General features: G+C 57.8%; 3 protein-coding genes and 1 long non-coding RNA gene across 4 annotated transcripts in view; 2 read left to right on the plus strand and 2 right to left on the minus strand.

Moving 5' to 3' along the window:
- The first annotated feature begins 268 nt into the window (after positions 1-268).
- LOC127541734 (uncharacterized) lies at positions 269-1,141 on the plus strand. Its single transcript, XM_051966953.1, has 2 exons — positions 269-1,023; positions 1,130-1,141. Exons 1-2 carry the CDS (start codon positions 391-393, stop codon positions 1,139-1,141), a joined length of 645 nt encoding a protein of 214 aa, XP_051822913.1. The 5' UTR covers positions 269-390.
- A 136-nt stretch (positions 1,142-1,277) lies between these two features.
- Positions 1,278-5,502, minus strand: LOC127541777 (uncharacterized). Its single transcript, XR_007948471.1, has 5 exons — positions 5,074-5,502; positions 4,548-4,637; positions 3,654-4,112; positions 2,455-2,781; positions 1,278-2,016 (listed from the first exon to the last, which is right to left on the minus strand). It is a non-coding gene; the product is annotated as an uncharacterized LOC127541777 (long non-coding RNA).
- Positions 5,503-5,809: 307 nt separating this feature from the next.
- LOC127541776 (mucin-6-like) lies at positions 5,810-9,857 on the plus strand. The gene is made up of 3 exons (XM_051967010.1): positions 5,810-7,451; positions 8,663-8,768; positions 9,276-9,857. Exons 1-3 carry the CDS (start codon positions 6,386-6,388, stop codon positions 9,439-9,441), a joined length of 1,338 nt encoding a protein of 445 aa, XP_051822970.1. The 5' UTR covers positions 5,810-6,385; the 3' UTR covers positions 9,442-9,857.
- Positions 9,858-11,288: 1,431 nt separating this feature from the next.
- Positions 11,289-20,695, minus strand: part of AP2A2 (adaptor related protein complex 2 subunit alpha 2) — a 49,763-nt gene continuing 40,356 nt past the window's right edge. Inside the window, exons 14-23 of the mRNA XM_051966638.1 lie at positions 20,410-20,583; positions 17,093-17,256; positions 16,371-16,448; positions 15,724-15,806; positions 15,532-15,623; positions 14,125-14,246; positions 13,510-13,626; positions 13,346-13,415; positions 12,846-12,980; positions 11,289-12,720 (exon numbers count right to left, since the gene is read on the minus strand). Coding sequence (XP_051822598.1) covers positions 12,643-12,720; positions 12,846-12,980; positions 13,346-13,415; positions 13,510-13,626; positions 14,125-14,246; positions 15,532-15,623; positions 15,724-15,806; positions 16,371-16,448; positions 17,093-17,256; positions 20,410-20,583 — 1,113 coding nt within the window. The 3' untranslated portion in view covers positions 11,289-12,642. The remainder of the gene's footprint in view (positions 12,721-12,845; positions 12,981-13,345; positions 13,416-13,509; positions 13,627-14,124; positions 14,247-15,531; positions 15,624-15,723; positions 15,807-16,370; positions 16,449-17,092; positions 17,257-20,409; positions 20,584-20,695) is intronic.

The raw sequence follows: 20,695 nt of genomic DNA on the forward strand, positions 1-20,695 counted from the left end.
ACTCACCACGGCGACCGTGAAGGGTACCACTGGAACCACGCCAACGGGGACACCCTCCCACTCTACACAAACAACCACAACTTTATCTCCCACAGCCTCAAGTCAGAGCACAACTCGAGCCTCATCTACTGGTCCCAACACTTCTTCAGTCACTCCACCCAAACACACAACTTCTGCACCCCTGTCTAGACCCATCACCACAACTACAAGCACAACTAGCACAACCATTCCCCAAACTGGTTCTGTCCCTACAGGGACACCATAAAACCCACAGGCCCTGGCACTTCTGGGATAATATCAACTACTGGCACACAATCAGGCACACACACACAGCACAGCACAACCATTCCTTCCTCTTTCCCGACATCCACCACTCTCCCTCACACAACAATGACCACCTCATCTGTCCCTTCCAGCTCACAAACATCTTCTACTACACTCACCACGGCGACCGTGAAGGGTACCACTGGAACCACGCCAACGGGGACACCCTCCCACTCTACACAAACAACCACAACTTTATCTCCCACAGCCTCGAGTCAGAGCACAACTCGAGCCTCATCTACTGGTCCCAACACCTCTTCAGTCACTCCACCTAAACACACAACCACTGCACCCATTTCTAGACCCTTCACCACAACTACAAGCACAACTAGCACAACCATTCCCCAAACTGGTTCTGTCCCTACAGGGACCACCATAAAACCTACAGGCCCTAGCACTGCTGGGATAATGTCAACAACTGGCACACAATCAGGCACACACACACAGCACAGCACAACCATGCCTTCCTCTTTGCCGACATCCACCACTCTCCCTCACACAACAATGACCACCTCATCTGTCCCTTCCAGCTCACAAACATCTTCTACTACACTCACCACGGCCACCGTGAAGGGTACCACTGGATCCACACCAACTGGGACACCCTCCCACTCTTCACAAACAACCACAACTTTATCTCCCACAGCCTCAAGTCAGAGCACAACTCGAGCCTCATCTACTGGTCCCAACACTTCTTCAGTCACTCCACCCAAACACACAACCACTTCACCCCTGTCTAGACCCATCACCACAACTACAAGCACAACTCGCACAACCATTCCCCAAACTGATTCTGTCCCTACAGGGACCACCATAAAACCTACAGGCCCTAGCACTGCTGGGATAATGTCAACAACTGGCACACAATCAGGCACACACACACAGCACAGCACAACCATGCCTTCCTCTTTGCCGACATCCACCACTCTCCCTCACACAACAATGACCTCTTCCTCTGTCCCTTCCAGCTCCAAACATCTTCTACTACACTCACCAGCACCATGAAGAGTTCCACTGGAACCACACCAACAGGGACACCCTCCCACTCTACACAAACAACCACAACTTTATCTCCCACAGCCTCAAGTCAGAGCACAACTCGAGCCTCATCTACTGGTCCCAACACTTCTTCAGTCACTCCACCCAAACACACAACTTCTGCACCCCTGTCTAGACCCATCACCACAACTACAAGCACAACTCGCACAACCATTCCCCAAACTGGTTCTGTCCCTACAGGGACAACCATAAAACCCACAGGCCCTGGCACTTCTGGGATAATATCAACTACTGGCACACAATCAGGCACACACACACAGCACAGCACAACCATTCCTTCCTCTTTCCCGACATCCACCACTCTCCCTCACACAACAATGACCACCTCATCTGTCCCTTCCAGCTCACAAACATCTTCTACTACACTCACCACGGCGACCGTGAAGGGTACCACTGGAACCACGCCAACGGGGACACCCTCCCACTCTACACAAACAACCACAACTTTATCTCCCACAGCCTCGAGTCAGAGCACAACTCGAGCCTCATCTACTGGTCCCAACACCTCTTCAGTCACTCCACCTAAACACACAACCACTGCACCCATTTCTAGACCCTTCACCACAACTACAAGCACAACTAGCACAACCATTCCCCAAACTGGTTCTGTCCCTACAGGGACCACCATAAAACCTACAGGCCCTAGCACTGCTGGGATAATGTCAACAACGGGCACACAATCAGGCACACACACACAGCACAGCACAACCATTCCTTCCTCTTTCCCGACATCCACCACTCTCCCTCACACAACAATGACCACCTCATCTGTCCCTTCCAGCTCACAAACATCTTCTACTACACTCACCACAGCCACCGTGAAGGGTACCACTGGATCCACACCAACTGGGACACCCTCCCACTCTACACAAACAACCACAACTTTATCTCCCACAGCCTCGAGTCAGAGCACAACTCGAGCCTCATCTACTGGTCCCAACACCTCTTCAGTCACTCCACCTAAACACACAACCACTGCACCCCTTTCTAGACCCATCACCACAACTACAAGCACAACTAGCACAACCATTCCCCAAACTGGTTCTGTCCCTACAGGGACCACCATAAAACCCACAGGCCCTGGCACTTCTGGGATAATATCAACTACTGGCACACAATCAGGCACACACACACAGCACAGCACAACCATTCCTTCCTCTTTCCCGACATCCACCACTCTCCCTCACACAACAATGACCACCTCATCTGTCCCTTCCAGCTCACAAACATCTTCTACTACACTCACCACGGCCACCGTGAAGGGTACCACTGGATCCACGCCAACTGGGACACCCTCGCACTCTTCACAAACAACCACAACTTTATCTCCCACAGCCTCGAGTCAGAGCACAACTCGAGCCTCATCTACTGGTCCCAACACTTCTTCAGTCACTCCACCTAAACACACAACCACTTCACCCCTGTCTAGACCCTTCACCACAACTACAAGCACAACTCGCACAACCATTCCCCAAACTGGTTCTGTCCCTACAGGGACCACCATAAAACCTACAGGCCCTAGCACTGCTGGGATAATGTCAACAACTGGCACACAATCAGGCACACACACACAGCACAGCACAACCATGCCTTCCTCTTTGCCGACATCCACCACTCTCCCTCACACAACAATGACCTCTTCCTCTGTCCCTTCCAGCTCCCAAACATCTTCTACTACACTCACCAGCACCGTGAAGAGTTCCACTGGAACCACACCAACAGGGACACCCTCCCACTCTACACAAACAACCACAACTTTATCTCCCACAGCCTCGAGTCAGAGCACAACTCGAGCCTCATCTACTGGTCCCAACACTTCTTCAGTCACTCCACCCAAACACACAACCACTTCACCCCTGTCTAGACCCATCACCACAACTACAAGCACAACTCGCACAACCATTCCCCAAACTGGTTCTGTCCCTACAGGGACACCATAAAACCCACAGGCCCTAGCACTGCTGGGATAATGTCAACAACTGGCACACAATCAGGCACACACACACAGCACAGCACAACCATTCCTTCCTCTTTCCCGACATCCACCACTCTCCCTCACACAACAATGACCACCTCATCTGTCCCTTCCAGCTCACAAACATCTTCTACTACACTCACCACAGCCACCGTGAAGGGTACCACTGGATCCACACCAACTGGGACACCCTCCCACTCTTCACAAACAACCACAACTTTATCTCCCACAGCCTCGAGTCAGAGCCCAACTCGAGCCTCATCTACTGGTCCCAACACCTCTTCAGTCACTCCACCCAAACACACAACCACTTCACCCCTGTCTAGACCCATCACCACAACTACAAGCACAACTCGCACAACCATTCCCCAAACTGGTTCTGTCCCTACAGGGACCACCATAAAACCTACAGGCCCTAGCACTGCTGGGATAATGTCAACAACTGGCACACAATCAGGCACACACACACAGCACAGCACAACCATGCCTTCCTCTTTGCCGACATCCACCACTCTCCCTCACACAACAATGACCTCTTCCTCTGTCCCTTCCAGCTCCCAAACATCTTCTACTACACTCACCACGGCAACCGTGAAGGGTACCACTGGATCCACACCAACTGGGACACCCTCCCACTCTACACAAACAACCACAACTTTATCTCCCACAGCCTCGAGTCAGAGCACAACTCGAGCCTCATCTACTGGTCCCAACACCTCTTCAGTCACTCCACCCAAACACACAACCACTGCACCTCTGTCTAGACCCATCACCACAACTACAAGCACAACTAGCACAACCATTCCCCAAACTGGTTCTGTCCCTACAGGGACCACCATAAAACCCACAGGCCCTGGCACTTCTGGGATAATATCAACTACTGGCACACAATCAGGCACACACACACAGCACAGCACAACCATTCCTTCCTCTTTCCCGACATCCACCACTCTCCCTCACACAACAATGACCACCTCATCTGTCCCTTCCAGCTCACAAACATCTTCTACTACACTCACCAGCACCATGAAGAGTTCCACTGGAACCACACCAACGGGGACACCCTCCCACTCTACACAAACAACCACAACTTTATCTCCCACAGCCTCGAGTCAGAGCACAACTCGAGCCTCATCTACTGGTCCCAACACTTCTTCAGTCACTCCACCCAAACACACAACTTCTGCACCCCTTTCTAGACCCTTCACCACAACTACAAGCACAACTAGCACAACCATTCCCCAAACTGGTTCTGTCCCTACAGGGACCACCATAAAACCTACAGGCCCTAGCACTGCTGGGATAATGTCAACAACTGGCACACAATCAGGCACACACACACAGCACAGCACAACCATTCCTTCCTCTTTGCCGACATCCACCACTCTCCCTCACACAACAATGACCACCTCATCTGTCCCTTCCAGCTCACAAACATCTTCTACTACACTCACCACGGCCACCGTGAAGGGTACCACTGGATCCACACCAACTGGGACACCCTCGCACTCTTCACAAACAACCACAACTTTATCTCCCACAGCCTCGAGTCAGAGCACAACTCGAGCCTCATCTACTGGTCCAACACTTCTTCAGTCACTCCACCAAACACACAACCACTTCACCCCTGTCTAGACCCATCACCACAACTACAAGCACAACTCGCACAACCATTCCCCAAACTGATTCTGTCCCTACAGGGACCACCATAAAACCTACAGGCCCTAGCACTGCTGGGATAATGTCAACAACTGGCACACAATCAGGCACACACACACAGCACAGCACAACCATGCCTTCCTCTTTGCCGACATCCACCACTCTCCCTCACACAACAATGACCTCTTCCTCTGTCCCTTCCAGCTCCCAAACATCTTCTACTACACTCACCAGCACCATGAAGAGTTCCACTGGAACCACACCAACAGGGACACCCTCCCACTCTACACAAACAACCACAACTTTATCTCCCACAGCCTCAAGTCAGAGCACAACTCGAGCCTCATCTACTGGTCCCAACACTTCTTCAGTCACTCCACCCAAACACACAACTTCTGCACCCCTGTCTAGACCCATCACCACAACTACAAGCACAACTCGCACAACCATTCCCCAAACTGGTTCTGTCCCTACAGGGACCACCATAAAACCCACAGGCCCTGGCACTTCTGGGATAATATCAACTACTGGCACACAATCAGGCACACACACACAGCACAGCACAACCATTCCTTCCTCTTTGCCGACATCCACCACTCTCCCTCACACAACAATGACCACCTCATCTGTCCCTTCCAGCTCACAAACATCTACTACACTCACCACGGCGACCGTGAAGGGTACCACTGGAACCACGCCAACGGGGACACCCTCTTCACATACAACCACAACTTTATCACCCACAGCCTCGAGTCAGAGCACAACTCGAGCCTCATCTACTGGTCCCAACACTTCTTCAGTCACTCCACCCAAACACACAACCACTTCACCCCTGTCTAGACCCATCACCACAACTACAAGCACAACTCGCACAACCATTCCCCAAACTGGTTCTGTCCCTACAGGGACCACCATAAAACCCACAGGCCCTAGCACTGCTGGGATAATGTCAACCACTGGCACACAATCAGGCACACACACTCAGCACAGCACAACCATTCCTTCCTCTTTCCCAACATCCACCACTCTCCCTCACACAACAATGACCTCCTCATCTGTCCCTTCCAGCTCACAAACATCTACTACACTCACCACGGCAACCGTGAAGGGTACCACTGGGACCACGCCAACTGGGACTCCCTCCCCATCCTCCCACAGAACTACATCTTTACCAAGCCCAGCCTTCTCTGGAACTACCAGTCCCGCTCCCTCCCCTAGCCTTTCTGTCACATCAGCCACCACTCGTCACCACAGCATTGCCCCCCTCACCAGCAGCACAGCTAAGGTTACTTTACGCCATACCACTGCAGCACAACACAGTACAAGCATTCCTTCAACTTTCCCAACATCCTCCTCTTCCCTGTCTCAATGACTTCCTCAGCCATCCCGTCTTCCATGCACACCTCTTCCATCACTCTGTCCAAACCCCCTGCCACCGTCCCCTCTGTGTCCACCCCTTTGCCCTCCTCTCCCCTGCCTTCTTCCCCTTCCACCACCTCATTTCCTGGGACCAAACCCTTTTCCTCCCCTCTCAGCTCTGTCACTTCTGTCTCGCCGTCAAGCCACAGAACCCACTCCCATCTCACCTCTTCCAGTGCAGCCCTTCCTTCCTTTAGCACAGAAAGCTTTACTTCTGTCCCCCCCATTTCTTCCCATGTGACTCAGTCCTCTCCCTCATCACTACCCTCTCCTGCCTCCTTAGGCCCAACTAGCTCCCTGACCAGCCTCTCCTCCCCCGCCTCCACATTTGAACCCCCAGTCCGGACAACTCTGATTTCTCCTGTGCCCACCCCAAGCCTCCACCCCCCATCTAGCACCGTGTCTGAGACCACTTCGGCGGTGCTTCCCAATGTGTCCATGTCTACCGCGTTTCGAACCAGCAGCCCCCCTGGCACGGGCTCTCCACCCACCCCGTCCTCCATCTCCTCCCCTGGGACCAGTTCTGCCTCAGCTTCTCCCCCCCACAGCCTTTCAGCCTCCTCCCCTGTGTTTTCCACCATTCTCACCACGCCTGTGTCCACCTTCTCCCCCTTACCCAGCAGTCCCACTGTCCCCTCGCCAGGGACGGCTTCATCATCTGCCCCTCAGCCCACCACCCCCACTTCCCACCCATCTCGGCCCTCTGTCCCCAGCTCGTCTCCACCTGCTCCTGCTTCCACAACCCCCATGGCTGTGTCTACTCCGAGAACTTCCTTCAGCACCCCAGCTCTCCCCACTACTTCCAGCCGGTTTACCACATCCCAGTCGACTGTGCTCACCACTTGGGTCTCCACGCCGATCGGATTCACGCCCTTCCCTTTGTCCACCACAAGCCTGACCTCAGCCCCTCCAGCCCCGTCCACAGTTCGGACCACCATGCTCCCGACCAGCTCCGCCCCAGGGCCTTCCAGCTCAGTCTCCTCCCCAGCCAGCACCTGGCCCTCCGGCTCCACGGGTACGTTCTTGCTTCTATTAGAACCTCGGGCTCTTCATCCTTATCAGGTGTTAGTTGCTGTGAGGGAGATGGGGGGGGGGGGGGCAAGCAGACCCCACACTCACACACACACACATTGACTCACACACATTCAGTTACATACATTCACACATACACACACACAACACAACACACACTCACAATACAATCACACTCATACATACACAATTCACTCACACACACACATTCACTTACATACATTCACACACACAACACACAATACTTACACTCACACTCATACACACTCACACAATTCACTTACACACACACTCACACACACATTGACTCACACATTCAGTTACATACATTCACACACACAACACAACACACTCACAATACAATCACACTCATACACACACAATTCACCTATACACACATTTTCACACACAACTCACACACACATTCATTTACATACATTCACACACAAAAAACACAATACTTATACTCACACTCATACACACTCACACAATTCACTTACACACACATTGATTCACACATTCAGTTACATACATTCACACACACACAACACAACACACTCACAATACAATCACACTCATACACACACAATTCACCTACACACACATTTTCACACACAACTCACACACACATTCATTTACATACATTCACACACAAAAAACACAATACTTATACTCACACTCATACACACTCACACAATTCACTTACACACACATTGATTCACACATTCAGTTACATACATTCACACACACACAACACAACACACTCACAATACAATCACACTCATACACACAATTCACTTACACACACATTTTCACACACAACTCACACACATATTCACTTACATACATTCATACACACACAACACACTCCCAATACTTACATTCACACTCATACACACTCACACAATTCACTTACACACACACACATTGACTCACACACTCAGTTACATACATTCACACACATACACACCACAACACACACTCACAATACAATCACACTCAATTCACTTACACACACATTCACTTAACATACATTCACACACACACACAACACACAATACACTCACACTCATTCACACTCACACAATTCACTTACACACACACACACACACACACACACACACACACACACACACCCCAGCCCCCAGAGGCCCCTTCTCTCTCCAGCTGCTCTAACCCTCCACTTCCCTCCAGCCGGTGCCTGCAGTGTGAAGGAGTACGTTGAAGAGATTACCTTCCAGGGCTGCACGGCCAACACCACTCTGACCCGCTGTGAAGGATTCTGCCCCTCCTCCTCCAGGTGAGACTCCGGTCCCTCCCCCTTTTCCAGCCCCTCAGGGTTCCGGCTCCAACTTCCTTTCTCTCTGGGGCCCAGGGGTGTTGCATCCCTTGCTGAGGGTACCTCCCAGCGTGGAGGAGCGGCTGGCAGAGCTCCTTTCCCCACCCTCTGCAGAAAGAGGGCCCCACCCTGGTCCTTCTAAATCAGGGGGTCCTCACCTGGCTAGATCTCAGGGTTCATACCTGAAAATTAGCTTTTCTTCAAAGGATGGAAAGCATTGTTCTGAAGGAGGATCCTGAAACTTCCCCAGAGGCTCAGAGAGATTTGGGGCACCCAGGGTTAAGAATTCCTGCTGTGGAACAGAAATGGGGTGAGGGGCGGCAACCTAGGTCTCGGGAGAGCCCTCGGGGCACAGTGAGACCCGGGAGCCTTATGGGAAGCTTCCGGGAGGGTTCCCTTGGAAGCACTCAGGGTGCCAAGGGGCAAAGGCTCTGCTCGGTGCCCTGAGCGCCTCCTTGCTCTGTCCAGAATCAATCCGAGTACCTTGAAGATGGAGACGGGCTGCGGCTGCTGCCATCCGCTCACCACCTACACCAAAGACCTCCCGCTTCACTGTCCAGACCGAGGGACGCTCGTGGTCCAAGTGCAGATGTTCAGCAGCTGTGTGTGCAATTCCCAGCGCTGCGCACCCTGATGGCGATGTCTGCGCGCTGCCACGGGTGCTCGGGGTCCACTGGGAACCGCAGGCTCTTGTGCCCCAAATCAGCAGCACAGCAAGTGCGCCCGCCCTGCTCTGGGGCTCTGACCCTCACCCCGCGGCTGCCCAGATGGGGTCATTTGGACGCTCTCCTTGGACAACTTCCCCCAAACTGACTAAAGGGAAGGAGGACCTTGTCATTTCTAACCCTCTCGGAATGAGACTGGGGTCAGGCTGGCCCTGAGACAGAGGCGGGGTGCTGGCACCTGGACCCTAGAAGAAAAGGGGCTGGTGCAGGCTGGGCCCCAGCGCACCTGCCCCCCTCCCTCCACCAGGACGGTGCCTCCGATTTCTGTATTTTAAGGGTTAGATGTAAATTTTTTGAATAAAAAATCTTTGCTAGATTAATCAAATACGTTGGAATAACTCAAATCCGCCGTGGGCGTGGTGGCTGTGGCCTGATTTCCCGCTCGGGGGTTGCTGGGGGGCCAGCTGGCAGCCCCCAATTCTTCAGGCAGCAACGTGCAGCATAGAATAGGAACAGCCTCACACTGGGAACCCAGGGCTGACTGCCACCTGCTGGATCCCCGGGCGGGAGGGGCGGGGGATTGGGAGCTCCACTTTACAGACCAAGACACACCTGCTCAGGGTCACTGTGGCCTGGGGCTCTGCCAAGGGAGCCCCTTGGCCACCCTCAGGGGACGGGCAGTGAAACTCCCTCAGAGTCAGCCCAGGTGTTAGAAACTGCCAAGAGTGGTCAGCGTCTGCTCCAGTCCTGCCTCAGACACTCACCGGCTGGGGCATCCTGGGCAGGCCCCCTCGGCCCCCTTCTCATTTCCTCACATGTCAAATGAGGAGCCCGAGATGATGGTGGTAAGGAGCCCAGCCCCTGCAGAGTCCATAGTTTTCCAGTTGTATCTGGCTCTTCTCAGTCCCTTTTGGGGTCACCCATTTCCTTCTCCAGCTCATTTTATAAATGAGTGGACCGATGGTGGAGTAACTTGCCCAGGAAACCAGCAAGGCTGGATCCGAGCTCCCGAAGAGTAGTTTTCCTGACTCCGACTCGGGGATGCTAGGACATCACCAGCACACAGTCGGCACTTAATCAGCGCTCATCTCCTTCCTCCATCTAAGGAATCCCTGCAACTTCATAAGGCGGGACCAGAGAGGTTAGCTGACTAACCCCCGGCAGGACTAAGATCCAGGATTTGAATCCAGGTCCTGACACCCCCGACCTGGGCATTCCCTTTTGTCTTTCCAGCTGGTTCAGCCATTTAGTAGGACAGCCTTCCTGCTGACTTTTCTCAATGTCCTTGAACGTCGCCCCCCCTCAGAACTCCCAGCTTTGACTGATGGACCCAAGAGGGGCTGGGACCTTGGCATCTTCTTGAGGCCCCCATTCCAAGTGCCCCAAGCCAACAAAAGGGAAGCAGCTGCCAAGCGTCGCCGAGGGGCCGGGCTGGGCTCCTCCATCCCCTCTCCCCTCGTGGTCCTCCTCCAGCCCGTCTAGCTGCCCAGCTTCCCACCCCTGACCACAAGGCGGCCTCTCCCGTGTTCCAGCTCAGCCCTCTGCCTCCTCCAGAAAGACTTTCTTGGTCCCAGCGCTCAAGCCCTCATCCCTCCCAGGTTCATGGTGGGTCTCAAGCCCCATGTCTTTGCTCAGCCCAGCACGACGTCAGCGCCAAGCGGGAGGCTTCTGTGTGAAAAGAGTGGGCAGCCTCCCCCACTGGCCCTACCCCGGAGAGGAGTCCGAGGCAAGTGCCCACTCCAACAAGCCCCTTGTGGTCTGCAGAGAATCCTCCCCCAGGAATCCCCCATGACAAGGACAACCAAGACATTCTGGATCTGTTCTAACCATTTATTTCTCTTTTAAAAGATAACACACTTTTCTGACGAATTCACGGGTTTTCAAAATGTCATGATGAAGACTCCTGAGGGAAAAGGAGGCACTGGGGGAGGGATGGGGACAGGGCCACGAGAGCCGAGCTACTTGCCGTCCACACCTCGTGGGTCCACGTCTTGTGGGTCCACGTGGTGGGAGCCACCCAGGCTGGCCAGCCCAAGGCGGGTCCTGTGGGGTGCTCAGTGCCTTTCACACGGCGACGCCTAAATACTGCGTTTTGAACAATAACACTGTTTCCATGAGCTCGAGGAACAGAGGACAGGATACATCACTCCAGCAAGCCCAAGTCACAACAGGGCGACACAAACGAGGATTCTGGCCGGGTCACTGCACATCATGGACGCCCGTGGTCAGAGGATGAGGGCACAGAAAGGAAGCAGGATCAGGCTGGGGTACGCTAGGCCCCAGCCCATTCCAGGCCCCGACAACAAGAACTGGAGCAGCGTGTGCTTGAGAGGAGCCAGGGGGTCCGCCCGGGATCTGGGGCAGGGCAGGGAAGGGCCCACAGGCAAAGGCCGACCTGCCAAACCCCAGAAGCCAGCCCTCTGTAAGCCCCGTGTCAGTGTCCTCCATCCCACCATCCCAGGCCCATGGGTCTCCATAGGACGGCTGGGGGGCTCCACTAACCAAGCGCCTCCATTTCCCTTAACAGTTCCCAGGAGAGTGACTTGTTTTGAGGTTAAACGGGGGCATCTGCTCATGCTAGGTCCTTCACCTGGCTGTGTAGACACAGACGTAGGAGCCTGCTGGCCTTGAACCCCCGCTCCTCTCCTCTGTCCTTGCCCAGCTCATGGCCACACACACCGTGTGAAAGCTAGTCGCCCAAAAACACCCCCTGAGCCAGCAGCCTGCCAGCCCAGAGGGTAGCCCCCGGATGCCACCCCTCTCCCCTGCTTTCAGACCCTGGTCTCCGCTGACCAGTCAGCCCATGGCTGATGGACATTCTCTTTCACACCCACTCGTCTCCGTCTCCGTCTTCTCCTCCTTCTCCTCCTTTTCCTCCTCCTCCTTTCCCAGCAGACATCAGCAAAGAATTGTCTCGATTCCCGCAAAAGCGGACAGCTTTGTTCCCGGCAAGTAATCCGTCGAGACCGCGTGGGGGCTGACAGCTGAAACCAACGCGAGAGTCCCTTCTGACGCTGCTATCTGACAGACGGACCACGGGTTGGGGGGAGTCCTCAGGCACACGGCAATATTCAGACACTGGGGTACAAGGTATATTTATTTGCGGGGGATAATGGAGACAATGAGGAGGAATACACGCCAAAATCGCACTGATTCTGCATTCCCATTTGTTAAAACTGCTCTGAGAGCAGCTCACATAATCGCTGGGAGACGGTCTCTTTACTCGTCCGAAGAGTTAGCCGGTACATCTGCAACGAGACAGCCGTGTCGGTCTGGAGGGGTGGGAGTCCTCCTGCGCTGGGCCCTCCCCACGCTAGACTCCCCTACCTGGGCCCTCCCCACCTGGGCCCTCCCCACGTTAGACTCTCCTCACCTGGGCCTGCAGGTTGGGTTCCAGGCGCAGCAAGCACCCGATCTGGGCCGTTCTGGTGTGGATGATGCCGGCCCCCACAAAATTGGCTGGGTTGGGGTCTACCTCTTCCAAGAGAGCAGAACCAAAGCCGATAATCTGCCCGAGAAAATGGGGAGGTGATGAAGCAGTGCAGTGGGGCATCAGGGCCTGCCCTGGAGTTGCAAGCACGAGGCTTTTGGAGGCCTCCCTGGAAAAACAGCCTGATGGGCTCAGGACCACGAGGACCCCCGAAAAGTCTCCTTCCTGTCCCTCTTCTCCCCAGCTGAGCAGACCTGAGGTCACGGGCCAGGCCAAGACCTCTGACAGCTTTCGGCCCCCCATTGCCCACGGTATATTTGGGAATTCCAAAGAGATCCAAGACAGATAATCACCAAACAGGACAGAGAGAACCTCAGCTCTGCGGTCCAAAGTTCCGGGCCCAATTCGGGGCCCCTTCCCTAGACCACTGGCACGCGCATTACCTTAGCCTTGGTGATCTCTGGATCCATTGGGTGCTTAGCCTTGAAGATGTTCTGTACCTCCTGTTGGGGACTGAGGATGCCGTGAGTCAGAAAAAGCTGCGAGACCGCCCGTACCGCCCCATGCGCCATCCCCCTGGCCCCCCAGCTCGCCACAAAGGCCTCACTTGCTCAGCTGCTTCCAGCGCTGGAAGAAATCCTGGGAAGCCATTTCTGTGGGCTGGAAGAACTTGTTGAGTGTGATGGGCAGCTTGACCGAGACATTCTGGAAGGTTCCCCCATACCTGCACACCAGACACATGAGACAGAACATAGGTCAGGGAAACACCCATGGCCTCTGGGCGCCACTGACCAAGGCCCACTTTGGGTTTAGAAAGTGCCAACCTAAGAACCTCAAAGAGAGGGGAGCCTGCAGGCCAGATTCTGAGGAAGAAGGGGGCACTCCTGGTGATGCTCTGACAGCCAAGTGTTTCCACACCGATTTCGGGTGTGAGGGGCACCGCCCTCCTAACGAAGGGCCCCAGACTGGCAGGGTCAGCCACCCGTCTCCCTCCAAACTTGTCTCCAGGAAGGCCCCAACTGGCAGAAAGGCTCTCAGAGCTGGGGGAGCCCCTGCCATGGTTATTTCCCACCCAGAAGGGCGGCTCACGAAAAGCCCCAGGCAAAGCGGGGCAGCATGGCACCTAGGCAAAGGGCACCAAGGCCAATAGTGTGGCGGGGCAGCTGGGCACGAGACTCCCTGCCCCCGGGATCCAGCACCAGAGCCCCCCTCCCACACTCACCTAAACTGAATGTTGAGGACGGGCGCCTCGGTGAAGTCGGAGATGCACTCGATGTTCACCACCTGCTGCACCTGGGCACCCCCATCCACGGTCGGGTCCACCGGCTTGGTCTGCAGGTTCAGATGTGCCAGCAGGTTAAGGAGCCCAGAACGTGAGCAAAGGCAAGAGTTGAAGGCCCGTCCCCCCAGCATCAGAAGCTGGGCCCAGAAGTGGGGCCCCATCCCTCGGGGACAGGGCCCTACACCCAAGCCCCTGTGGAGGCCCAGGAACCCTGGCATTAGGAGAAGGGAAAGGCAGGTCTGGGAGAACCCCTTGAAGAGACTCTGAAGGTCAAAAAGAGATGAGGAGATCCACCCCGATTCCCTAAGCAGCAAGAATGAGGAGGAAGAGGAGAGTGAACTGAGGCTGGGAATGGTCTTCATCACTCTAAAGCACCACAGCATGGTGCCCCCCAGAAGTGGCCCCAAAGGCCACGGCACGTGGTCTGGGGAGGACCGCAGTGAGGGAGGCTCCCATTTTGCTGCTCTTGTTTCCGTCATTACACTGAGAGCTCCAGGGGAGCAGGGACCACCTTTTGCTTCCTTTGGTATCTCCAGCACCTCATAAAGTACCTGGCACACCGTAGGCGCTTAATAAATGCTGACCTCCAAGGACAAACTCTTGAGGTAAGAGCCCTGAGAAAGCCTCAGGCAGCTCGAAGTGGACCCAGATGCCCCACCCTCTGGCAGCTTTCGCCTGCTAACTGTAAGCTAGGGCCCAGCCCTTGCCCAAGGCCCTCAAAGGCTGCCCAGAGGACACCCAGGAAAACCACAAAAGGCTCCAATGGTTCCTTCAGGTCATGTCAGAGATGCTGCGGCACGGTGCCCCAGAGCCGGCAGCGCGCGGAGGCCTTAAACGCCGGGCGGAGAGCCCGGCCTGCAGCTCTGCTCAGGCCCCCCGCTTCCTGTGTGCCCCTCGCCCCGGGGAACTGGCTCCTTAACACCAAGAACTCCAGAGACGCCCCCTAAGCTTGACACAGGAAGGCTGTCACCCCCTTCCCATGAGAGCGCCGATCCGGAGGCCCCAAGCAGGGCCAAATCCCGCTGGGCAAACGCCACAAATCATGGCAGGAAAGAATCCAAGGGAAGAGACCCAAAGGAGCTCAACCAGTGGGTCTGGGCCGGCCCCAGAGAGGGGTGGACACGGGGCCCAGGCGTGTCCATCCCATCAAAGCTGGGACAATGAGATGACTGAGCAGGGGCCCAAGAGCAGAAGGGGAGCCAGCCAGGAGGGCGCCAGGCCCTTGCCAGCCACCAGGTCTTGCCATCGTTCAGCCCCACAGCACAGAGGGGTCACAAGAGGCCTTCCCCGGAACAGCCTGGGACCCCACGTTAGGCCACGGGGCCCGCTGAGGCGGGAGGCAAGGATATTGGACTGCAGCTCGTCGGAACAGATCAGCGTCGGGGTGAAGGTTAAGAACTGCGTGGAAGTCTTGTTACCGTAAAATATAAACATGCGGCCTAGGAGAGAAGAGAAGACCCACGTTTGCACCCCCATGTCAGGAGGGGGGAGGGACACGGACACCCCAAGCCCAGGAAGCGGGAGCCACCCGTGGCTCACCCAAGTTCTGGCGGAACTCCGACTTCAGTCCGATCTGCAGCAGCTGGTTCTCGAACAGCACCCCGTTGTTCTTACAGACAAACCTGGGGAGAGAGGGACGGCCGGGGGCTCAGGGACTGGGCAAGGCGGGAAGCGGCCATTTTCAGAACCGGGGGGGCCGGATCGCCAACCTCACGGGCCTTCCCCGGACGCCGGCTGCGCCCACTGCCCAGGTCCCTGCCCTCCCTGACCTAAGAGCCGTTGAGGCTGGGGATAAATGAGCTGGGGACACCTTCATGGTATGGAGGCGTCCGAGTCCTCGTCCGGCTCTCTGAGGAGCTGGAGGGAACACAAGGTCAAGGGCTTCCTGGAGGCCGGGTCCAAATCTGGGAATAAAATTCTGCCCCCCGGGAGCCTCTCAGAGGCCGAGTCCTGGGAGGGGAGGAGGAAGAGGAAGGAAGGAAAAGGAGAAGGAAGAGAAGAAAAGGGGAAGAGAAGAAAGAGGAAGAAGAAAAAGAAGAGGAGGAAGAAGGGAGGAAGAGAAGAGGAAAAGGGGAAGAGGAAGAAAAGAGGAAGAGGAGGAGGAAGAGGAGGAGCAGGAGCACAGCAGCCGAAGGGGGCCCTCTGCCCCTGGCAGTGCCCGGCCCCGACAGGGGAGGGTGGCTTACTTGTGCGTCAGCTCATCGGCGCCCCGCGCCGCCTCAGCGGGCTCCTCAGAAACCAGCTCAGATGAAGCCAGGTCGGGGCTAAGTGAAGCGGCGGAGAGGAGACAGAGAAGGAAGCAGCAGAGACGAGAGTCAGGGTTAGTGTAGACAGAGCGGAGCCGAGCCGGGGGGGCCAGAGGGGACGGGGGGCAAGGGTGGCGCGAGGGTGGCGCCATCTGTCCATGGGCGCGCATGAAGTCGGGCCAGAGAAAGCCCCCTCCCCCCTTGCTAGGGGCGCCGAGGCTGCACAGAGGGGGTCAGAGGCTGGGGGATGCTCCCGGGAGGCAGAGAGGGGCCCCAAAGACGGGCCAGGGGAGCCGTGGCTCAATGCGACCCCCAAGAAGCTGGCGGGCGTGGGGGGACACGGGAACCCTGGTCGGACCATGAAGCAGAAAGGGTGGGAGCAGAGGCCGGGAGAGGAAGCGAGCCCCAGACCGGACCAGAAGCAGGGGACAAGCAGCTAAGCAGATGAGGGGGAGAGAATGCGGGGGGAGCCGGGGACGTGAAGGCCTGCCCGAGACCCCCAGTGAGAGAGGGCCGGGAGGGCCGCAGCCCAAGCGCAGGAACAAGGGCTGGTCTCGACCCGGGCGCAGCGCTGGCACAAGGATGCGGGGGGCACGGGGACCACAGCCGGAAACCGGGCGTCCCTCGGGGGTCCGTTCAGGAGCCCCCAACACGCCAACTACCTTGCAAAGTTTTCCTGTGAGCCAGGAGCGAGCTGGGTCACCACAGAGGCAGGCTCAGAGAACACGTCCACCAGCAGACTGCCACTGGAGGCCGGAGCGGGAGCTGCATTGGGCGGGGGGCCGGTGCCCAGGCCCAGGAGGTCTGCGGACGGAGAAGGCGTGGACTGCAAGAGAAAGAGCGCGGTCACGGAAAGGAGCCGCCCGCCAAGCCCCTCCCCGGTGGGCTCGCCCAAAGCCGCCAGCGCCCACGGGACAAGCCTCCCCTGCCGCGGACACACGTGTTAACGGCCCAGCCAAGCGTCCGCTGCAGCACGAGGGCCCGGGGACGAGCGGGTCAGGGCCTGCGCTCGGGCTCTCCCCACGCACAGCGACGGGGGCAGGGCACTCGGAGAACCGGGGCAGGGCGAGCAACTGCCCCGGAGAGAGCGCGGCCCCCCCGAGGCTGGCACAGAAAAGCCCCCTGGGCGCGTGCTCTTAAAGAACAAAGGAAGGAAAAGGCCTTAGAGAAGTGAAAACAATGAAAAATCCTTAACAAAAAGGATCCGCTACATGAAACCTATTTCTGTCGCCTGAGAGTAGACAAAAGGGAGGGCCACAAGGACAAAGCCCCAAAAGGGGCAGCGGCTGCTTCGGTCCGCAGCCGACCCGCTCTTCCTCCTCGGGATGCGGGCGCCATCTTCGCTCGGATCCCTCCCGGCCGAGGGGAGCTCGTGGCCCCCCGCGTCCCAGCGCCGCCCCCGCTTCTGCGCCAGCTCCCGCCAAGCTCTCCGGGCTTTTCCGGAGCCCGCCCAGCACCAGTTCTCACAGGGAGCTCCCGCCGTGAGCAGCCCCGGCCACAAGAGCTGCTCTCCCCGGCGCACGCGTGTAATCTCTGGGACTGCCGGCCCGAGGGCAGGCGCAGCTGCGAAGCCCCCTGGGTCTGGCTCCTCGTCACTGCATCAGCGCCCTGGTTTTCCTCGCCCCCCCCCCCCTCCCACGGGGCCTTTCTGAGCAGCTGGAAGCTCGGGCCGGTTTAATCTGCATTTCTCTAACCTAAGGGACTCAGGGCATTTTTCACAGGACCAGAGAGCTCGGATTTCCTCTTCGGAAAACTGCCCGTTTCCGTCCTGCGACCAGGTCCCACCTGGGGAAGGGCTCTCCTCTGCAGTCGCCGTCCATCCCAGAGTCCGTCCGAGAAGCGGGGTCTCTGCCAGAGCAAGGCCGCCCTGGCTTCCCTCCGCGGGGCAGCCCCCCCGTTGCCCGGAATCGGCCGCTTTCTGCGGGGTCAGGACGGCGACGGCTGCCCCTTTTTTCAAAGCGTGAGCGAGGCTGCCCCAGCCCCTCTTCTAACGCGGGTCCCTCCCTGCCTCGGGCGTGCCCCGGGCCCCGGCGCCTGCTGGATGCTGCTTCCGCGCAGGTCTGACCCCTGGGGCCTGACGGCGACCTTGCCTCTGCCGGCTCCTTCCGTCCGTCCTTCTCTTCCGTCCCCTCCCTCCTCAGAAGTCTCTTGGGCTTTTACCTGCTGCCCCCCTCCCCCACCGGCGACTGCGTGTTTGTGGCGACTCCCAGAAGTCCGGACACAGCCCCTGGGGCCGCGGGACTGAGCGGGCGACGTGGGTCACAGAGAGGGGCTCCAAGCAACGGGCTCAGGAAGTTTCCCGCGTGATTCCTTGGATCACGGGGGGCAGGACACGATGCTAGGCCCTCGCGCTCTCTTTATCACGGCTCAGTCCAAAAACTCTTAAGTTCTCGCTCCTCGATCTATTTCCGGGTCATTTATTTTCCCAGTAAGAGGTTTCCCCTTTTCTTCTTCTGTTTCGCTGCTTCTTGGAGTCCCCGACTCTGCCAGGGGCTCTTCCTCGGGGCTTTTCCATTTCCTTTTCCGAGCAGCCAGTTCGACTTCTCCTTTAGAGTCCTTTCCCCCGGTGAGTTTTCGGCAGCACCTCTGGTGCCTCCGTGACCGTTTCTGTGACCGTTTTCTTGTATGTTCTTCCCAGCGTTTCCAGGGGTCCTGGCTGGGCTGGGGGCCGGGGAGCACCTTTCGCAGCCCTTCTCACCTCGTCGTCCTCGTCGCCGTTTGCTCATTTTTCCAGCCTATTTGCTGACTTTGGCCGACGACCCCAAGTCTCGAGTTTGCCAGATGCTGCCAGAATGTTCCGAGGGGAGCCTGGGGAGGGGCCCGACCCTTCCGGACCCGACTTCTAGAATCCTCTCGGCTTCAAAAGCGTGACCAGAGTCCAAGGGCAATGGCCGTGGCTGCTATCACTGCCGGCCACAAGGGGGCGGGCTGGGGGAGAGGACCAGCTGCAGGACCGGCTTCTCTGAGTGTCCCCGAACCTCCACTTTGTGCCCAAGACAGAAAGAGGGCGTTGGGCCCCGTTCTAAGCTTCCGCTCCCTGGATGGCAGCCCCGCCCCCCCCGGCCCCGTGGCCCCTACACCCGCGGCTGTCCGGCTGCGCCCCGGGGCGGAGCCCCCTCCCCGAGGGGCCAGGGCCCCCGCCACGCACCCAGACCGGCCGTTAGTGACGGCCCCAGCCCCCGGGCCAAGCCCCAGAAAGCCTCCAGGAGGGATTCTCCAGGGCTCTGCAGAGGTGCCCCTGGCTGTGGGCGGGGCAGGGAGACCAGGAGGGGGGGCGCGGGGGGTGAGGCCGGGACACGGGGGGCGAGGCCGGGACACGGGGGGCGAGGCCGGGACACGGGAGCCGGCGCGGGCCACACGCCCTGGGACGGGGCAGCAGGAGGCACCTCCAAAGGGCGCACGGACATGGGAGTCACGGGGCCCGGGGGGGCGACAAGGGCCGGCACGGGCGCCCGGGGGCTCTCGGGGCACCGACCCACTGAGGACCCGACTGGCTGCACTCAAACCCGTGACAAGGCCCGGGGCACAGCCCATCGGGGACGGTTCCGGCCAGCTCAGGGCTCACGAGCTGCAGAGATGGGGAAGCAGCCCCCGAGTGCCCCCCTCACCCCTCCAGGAACCCGAGCCTTTGCCAGTCTCTCGGAGGCTTACAGACCCACAGGCCCAGGCTCGGACCCGGTTCCTCCAGAGACGGGCGTGTGAAAGGAGAGCCCGGAGCTCGGCCTCCACAGCCTGGGCCCCGAGGCCTCCCCAGGCCCGTCAGTCTGTGGGAGGGGAGCTCTGGGCGTGTGAAGGGCCTGGGAGGGCACCGACCGAGGGCACCCCGAAATACAGGGGCCTCGTCCAAAACCTCGCGCTCGGGGGCCGCCCCGGAGAAGCTGAGCGCGGTCGCGCACCTGGGCCAAAGTCCCCGAGCTCCCGAGGAAGTCGCTGCCCCAACAGGCAGCGGGGGGAGGGTCCAAAGCCCGGGGGGACGTACCACGGCGCTGGCATTGACTGGAGCCGGCTCGGTGCCCCCGTTCATGTCCGCGCTCCGCTCCTTCTTGGTTTCCTCCAGGTCCGTGACGGTGCTGGGCCCTTTCTTCTTCTTCAGCTTGGCCAGGATGGACGATTCCCGCTCCGGGAACGGAGGCATCTCCTCCAGCACCGTGGCCTTGGAGAGACGGGCGAGGGCAGACGCTTCAGTCACCTTGTTCCAGCGTGGGGGTGGGGAGAGCCCCCGCCCCCAGCTGCCCCCCCATCCCCCCAGTCCCCCTTGCTACGCT

The sequence above is a fragment of the Antechinus flavipes genome, chromosome 6 (genome assembly GCF_016432865.1).
Source record: "Antechinus flavipes isolate AdamAnt ecotype Samford, QLD, Australia chromosome 6, AdamAnt_v2, whole genome shotgun sequence".
NCBI lineage: Eukaryota > Metazoa > Chordata > Mammalia > Dasyuromorphia > Dasyuridae > Antechinus > Antechinus flavipes.

Bases quoted from the DNA above. Each gene is read 5' to 3' on its own strand.
- LOC127541734 (XM_051966953.1), top strand. From the start codon at position 391: ATGACCACCTCATCTGTCCCTTCCAGCTCACAAACATCTTCTACTACA.
- LOC127541776 (XM_051967010.1), top strand. From the start codon at position 6,386: ATGACTTCCTCAGCCATCCCGTCTTCCATGCACACCTCTTCCATCACT. The intron at 7,452-8,662 runs GTACGTTCTTGC...ACTTCCCTCCAG, and splicing joins CTGGCCCTCCGGCTCCACGG to CCGGTGCCTGCAGTGTGAAG. The intron at 8,769-9,275 runs GTGAGACTCCGG...TGCTCTGTCCAG, and splicing joins TTCTGCCCCTCCTCCTCCAG to AATCAATCCGAGTACCTTGA.